Source organism: Mustela nigripes, chromosome X (assembly GCF_022355385.1).
Source record: "Mustela nigripes isolate SB6536 chromosome X, MUSNIG.SB6536, whole genome shotgun sequence".
Taxonomy (NCBI): Eukaryota; Metazoa; Chordata; class Mammalia; order Carnivora; family Mustelidae; genus Mustela; species Mustela nigripes.
The window spans coordinates 55,530,091-55,536,563 of NC_081575.1; the positions used below are offsets into that span (position 1 = coordinate 55,530,091).

Below are 6,473 nucleotides of genomic sequence, written 5' to 3' on the forward strand. Positions count from 1 at the left end.
TTAAAAAAAAATAAATAAAAAATAAAAACACTACTGTTTAAAAAAAAAAAAAAAAAAAAAAACAAATAGCCAGTGTATTTAAATAAGCTTTTTTCTAATTCCAATAGTCCATCCTATGTTCAGCCTAGTTGATAACTTCTGTTTTCCAAATTGTCTACAAAAGCTCTTAGAACATCACATAGGCTTTGTATAGCAAACATAAGCACCTGGAGACTTTTTTTTAAACAAATGCTTTTATTTTATCAGTTAGCAAGTTTGCATCTGCTTTTCCTATTGTAAATGTATAGATTTTAAGAAAATATATTTTATTTATTTATTTGACAAAGAAAGAGATCACAAGTAGGCAGAGAGGCAGGCAGAGAGAGATGGGGTGGGGGGAAACAGGCTCCCCACTGAGCAGAGAGCCCGACACGGGGCTTGATTCCAGGACCCTGAGATCATGACCTGAGCCAAAGGCAGAGGCTTAACCCACTGAAACACCCAGGCTCCCTAATGTATAGATGTTGAATAACATAGACCTGTCTCCCTTGTGTTCATATGGAACTATGTATGATTTGAAAACTTACTATAAATATAAAGTGCTCTGTGTTTACTACAAGTTAAAGTTGTTTGCAGGAGGAGTACACCAAGACATTCTCTATTATCACCACAATGGTGCTAGCATAAGTAACCTAAGTGATAACTGTGATTCTGTGTCTTGCTAGTTTTTATAGTTTGTTACTTCAGGTATTTTTTTTTTCTTTCTGAAACTGACATATGATACATCTTAATACAGATAGTGTCTCATTTACCCACGCATACTGATGAACAGACAGTTTATAGTTCTGCACTCCCAAGATGATTGATAGCTCACTCCTCCTTCAGGAGCCCGTGTCTCCTAGGAGGTGCCACTACTATAAGAACAATAAGTATACAGTAATGTACCCTTTGTATTATATTCCAGGTTAAAATGGTTTAAATTGGCTGATGTGAGGAGCTTAACCACCATTTAGAATATTGTCTTTATGGCATATTAGCAATTTGTTTATAACTTTTTGTTTATAACTTTATAACAGAATTTATAAGTTGAAGACTAGTTTTATAGATCATATGGCCCATCACATTGCACACATATTGCAATATCATTCATTTTCTCCATCTCCATGCCATTGAGGAAGAGGGAAATTTTAGGTATCACATTTTCTACCCCTAACATTCACTGAGCATTTTCTGTGTACCAGACAATATCACAAGTATCACATATATATTATTTCATTTGGTCCTCACAACTCTATGAGGTAAGTATCCGTGACATGCCCATTTTACAGATGCAGAAACTAAGACCCCAGAAGGCTAAATAACTTGTCCAAAGATCACAGATCTGGTAAATTTGTGAGCCAGAACTTAAATTTGGGTCTGTTGGACCCCAGTGCTTTTATATTGACCTAGTGTGCTGTGCTACTTTCATCTTGTTAATGTGAATACTTCCTAAATATATCAAACTTCTAGATTGACAAAATATCGTTTTGTTTTGTCTAGATGTATGTTAAATAAACATAGGAATGTCTTCAGTAACTCAGTATGTTCTCTCTATACTTACCAATATGAAAAAAACCAAGTCACAATAAAATTATTCCTTTTTAATTTTTTTATCCACCTGAAACTCTCTACTCTTTAAGCTGCCTTATGGCTTAAAAAGGCGAGAAGGATTGGGGTGTCTGGGTGGTTCAGTCAGTTGTGCATCTGACTCTTGATTTCAGCTCAGGCATGATCTCAGTCATGCTCCATGCTGGTCATGAAGCCTGCTTGAGATTTTCTACCTCTCACTCTACCACTTCTTCTTGCTCATGTTCTCTCTCTCTCTCTAAAAAAAAAAAAAAAGAAGAAGTGGGGGACAAAAAGGATTAATAGTTAACAACTACTCTAAACTAACCTGTATTTGCAACAACTCTTGCAGTTGAGGCTTCGTTGACAAATGAAATGCAGCAGACCAAGAAGTATTAGATAGACCTTCCAGAGCATGGCCATTTACCCTAAAAGGTTCCAGCAGTTAGGGAGAGGAGATGGGGAGGGCTGGAGACTGGCTCTAGGAAATTGGCATCAGTGAGGGCCAGTGGCAGATAGGCTGATGATGAGAGTACCTACAAGCAGGTAGAAAACATATAAGGGTCGTACAGCAGCCTGCAATTGGTTAGCAGTCCTTAGAGGCAGATTGTGACAAGGATATATGGAAACAAAAGTGTGGAATCCAGCCACAGGGACTGAGGTACAGGAGAAAATGTATCCTACAGGTAGGTAACAAAAAGGAGACAAGGTGTGAGACACAGAGAAACTAGAATAAAAGTAAATTAGTAGTATTAATAATAATTATTATATTTATATTCAACATTTCTATAATATACAGTTTTAGAAGTTCTTTAGTTCATTTTTAAATTTTTATTTTTATTTTTTTTTAAGATTTTATTAATTTATTTGACAGAGATCACAAGCAAGCAGAGAGGCAGGCAGAGAGAGAGAGGAAGGGAAGCAGGCTTCCTGCTGAGCAGAGAGCCCCAATGCGATGCAGGGCTCAATCCCAGGACCCTGGGATCATGGACCTGAGCTGAAGGCAGAGGCTTTAACCCACTGAGCCACCCAGGCACCCCTAGGTCATTTTTTTAAAAATGTACACTGGGATGGATACTACTCCACACTAGGAACTAAGGATCCAGAGTTGATTAAAATCCAGTTCTTGTCATCCCTGGAGGAATGTAAAGGAAAAGAACATATAAACAAACAACAGTACAGTACAGTACAGTATATGCAATAATAGAATAATATCCAAAGTTCAAAAATAATACAGAGGAGTCATGAGCTCTTTTTAGGAGTCAAAGAACTTTGCAGAGAGGGATATAAAAGATGAGTAGCAGCAGTTCCTCATACAAATGGAAGATAATTGAAACATTCCAGCATCTGCACCAATCCATAATAGAAACGTCCTAGTATGTTTAACAAAGTGTACATAAGTAATTATTAGTGAAGCAAAAGTCTGAAAAGGTGAACATGGGATGGGGTAAATGAAAAGGCCAGAGGAATAGGCCTGTAGGGTTTTGTATGCCATAGCAAAGATCTTGGATTTTTAGCCTTTTAAGAAATGGGGAGTTGGGGGGCGCCTGGGTGGCTCAGTGGGTTAAAGCCTCTGCCTTCGGCTTGGGTCATGATCTCAGGGTCCTGGGATGAAGTCCCACATCGAGCTCTCTGCTTAGCGGGGAGCCTGCTTCCTCCTCTCTCTCTCTGCCTGCTTGGTCTCTCTCTGTCAAATAAATAAATAAAATCTTTAAAAAAAAAAAAAAGAAAGAAAGAAATGGGGAGTCACTGAAGAGTTTTAAACCAGAAAATGGCATAACCAGTATTTTATTTCCATAGACCCCCCCCAAAGCATCATGGAAATGGATTGCATGGGGGAACCCTAGATACAGGGTGACCAGTTCTGAGATGCTGCAGTTGTCTAAGGGAAGAACGATGTATGCCTGGGCTATATCTATAGGGATGGAAAAAAAATGGAGTCAAGAACCAATAGATAAAATTGTCAGGATTTGGCCGTTGATTGCATGGAGAGTGTGAAAGGAATTAAGAGGGAGGGAGAACTTCTATAGGTAGACAAGGTTGAGGTAAATGACAAAAGGAGGAATTAAAGGATGAGATAGAGGTTCTGACCTCGTTCCTCCTGCTTCTAGGAGCTGTGTCTCCAGCAAAGACCTGTAGTGAGTTCCTGGGGTGGAGAGTAAAGCAGGCATCTCAAGTATTTAGTTTAAAAATAGTCACAGTAAAATGGCATGTCCAAAAAAGTATACCCTTGAATTATACTAAAGAAGGAAAGTATTTTTCTCTCTATCCCTCCTTTCAATTTCATATCAAAGGTCAAAAGTTTCTGTTTAGTATTCCTCCACCCATTCCCAAGAAATGTCACTTTTAATCATCTGATGGACCAAACCACCTGAGTCTACCAACTGCAAATGGCCAGATGGTAAGTAGTTTAGATTTTACAGCCCCTTTTGTCTCTTCTGCAGCTACTCAACCCTGCCATTACAGTGCAGAAGTACCCACAGAAAATAGATAAATGAGTAAGAGTAGCTGTGCTCCAGTAAAACATTTTTTTATAAGAATAGCAGGCTGGATTTGGTCTGTGGACCATAGTTGTAAAATCCTGGCCTGAGGGATGACTTCATGTGCACGTTAGGAAGAAGGATTAAAGTGGTACAGAAAACCATTGTTGCCTTTAAAATAAGCATATACTTTAATTCTTTAAATGACTTCTGTTTACCATAGGAGAGAGTACAAGCTCCCTAGTGTAGCAGGGACCCGTTATCTAACAATGAACTGTATTCATCTAAATAAAAGTAAGGATATGTTTAGAATAGAATATCAATGTTTCTTGTCACATTTGCTTTCATGCGCATGCGCGTGTGTGTGTTGTTCATTAAAATCACATTCAGTTTCTTACTCTCTTACCCTGCCAGACTAAACTCATCTTAGATCTTGACATTTGGGGGCTCCTGGATGGGTCAGTTGGTTAAGCCTTTGACTCTTGGTTTCAACTCAGGTCCATGAGATCCAGCCCCTACATAGGCTGACATCAGCCAGTGTTGGTGGAGTCTGCTGGAGATTCTCTTCCAGCTCCCGCCTGCCTCCCCCCCCGCCCACTGCTCACACTCACATGTGTATGCTCTCTGTCTCTCAAATAAATAAAATCTTTGAAAATAAGATAAAATCTTGACCTTTTAACTTAGATTATTATTATGGTGATAACAGCTACCATATATAGAGGCTTGGTCTCTGCCATTTCATAGGCAAGGAAAGCAAGGCTCAGAAGTTGATTAAGCATTCCCCCAAACTGTATTGCTACTATGTGGCAGAGCCAGAATTTGCACATGGCCACCTATTCAGAGTACATGATCTTGAACACCATGTTATACTCCATGAAGCCCGGAGGGAGTTAAATTATACCAGAAAAGCAAATAGTTGAACAAATAGTGAAGAATTTTCTTGATTTTTAATAATGACTTGTTGAAAATATTACATGCTAAGTTTGATTGTATAGCTATCACAGATAGGCTCTATTGGGAATTTACATAAAGAATATTAAGGGAAATTACATTTCTGCAGACATTGTAGAATGAATGTCCTTAAATTCTCAGCTATCTAACACTTGATAATATGAGCAAGTACTGATATATTTGGGGGTGGGCCTGAATGCATGCATAGAATTGGAGAGGTCATGGGATTCTGAAAGCAGATTTTTAGAAGGTCATGTATACTTGATAAAGTTCTATAACTTAAAATAAATTTTCAAGGGTGATACTTCATTTTCTTAAATTATTTCAGAAAGGCATATACATTTTAAGCTGATATCCAGAAACTATTGTGTCCTTTCTTCCCTTGCCAGGCTGAAACACTTTTCCAGCTAATCTGCCCCAACGAAGACTTCTGTCCACCTCCACCAAATCCTGAAGACATTATCATTGATGGGGACAGTTTACAACCGGAGGCTTCTGAATTCAGTGTCATACCAGAAGCTAACTCAGAGACTCCCAAGGAAAGCACAAGCCTGGGAAATCCAGAGGAGGACTCTCGATAATGGATATACAACAAATTGAATACCCCACTTTGGAAATTCCTCCTGGCCTCAGGGTCTTCATGGAAGAACTGAAAAATGTTAGAAAATAGCAGCCAGTTGACATACATAATTACCAAGAGAAGCAGGTCATAGAAATCCAAAAGGGGATTTTCCTTAAAGAGGACATTGTAAGAACACAAAACACTTAAAAAGCACATTGGCTTGCCAGCTTTAAGATACCAAACCGGTAGAATTAGCAGATAAATATAAATGGATTGGCTCCCAGGGGTATGGTAGCTATGGATATGAAAGTGTACCTATGCATTGTTAATAATTCTGTCATATTCAGAAAGCTTTTTCTTACCGCTTTGGATCTTTGTTTGAAAGCCACATCTTCAAAATCGGGTCACCTATTCCCTATAAAAAATATTTTTTTCTCATATCAGGGAGATCATACGATAGTTGTCTTTCTCTGCTTGACTTATTTCGCTAAGCATGATACGCTCTAGTCCCCTGGGGGTAAAAATATATGTTTATAAAAAATAAAAAAATTAATTAAAAAAAAAACCTAATGATGCAACATATGCTGGCTAAATTAATTTAATAATAAAAAATTAATAAAATAAAAAATCTATAAAATCTATAAAAATAATAGTAGAAAAAGAAAAAAAATATTTTTTTTATTATTTTGATTCTGTTTTCTTTATGGGTATGGGCATGATGACACCAGTGATAAAAGCACATGTAAATAGTGGAGGAAAGCTTAAGTATCGTGATCTAGGCAGGAGCCTGTGTTTGGAAAAGGTTTGTTTGGTTTTTTTCCTATCTTGAGAATTATTGAAAAGGCCAGGATTAAAGTATACATTTTTATAAATCATGAGTCCATTACTCAACATTT

General features: G+C 37.7%; 1 protein-coding gene across 3 annotated transcripts in view; it reads left to right on the plus strand.

Moving 5' to 3' along the window:
• The window catches only part of CHM (CHM Rab escort protein), a 227,111-nt gene extending 220,956 nt beyond the window's left edge, over positions 1–6,155 (plus strand). For all 3 annotated transcript variants that reach the window (XM_059384576.1, XM_059384577.1, XM_059384578.1), the window contains one exon: positions 5,405–6,155. In XM_059384576.1, the coding sequence (XP_059240559.1) occupies positions 5,405–5,596 (192 nt within the window). In that variant the 3' untranslated portion in view covers positions 5,597–6,155. The remainder of the gene's footprint in view (positions 1–5,404) is intronic.
• The last annotated feature ends 318 nt before the right edge of the window (positions 6,156–6,473 follow it).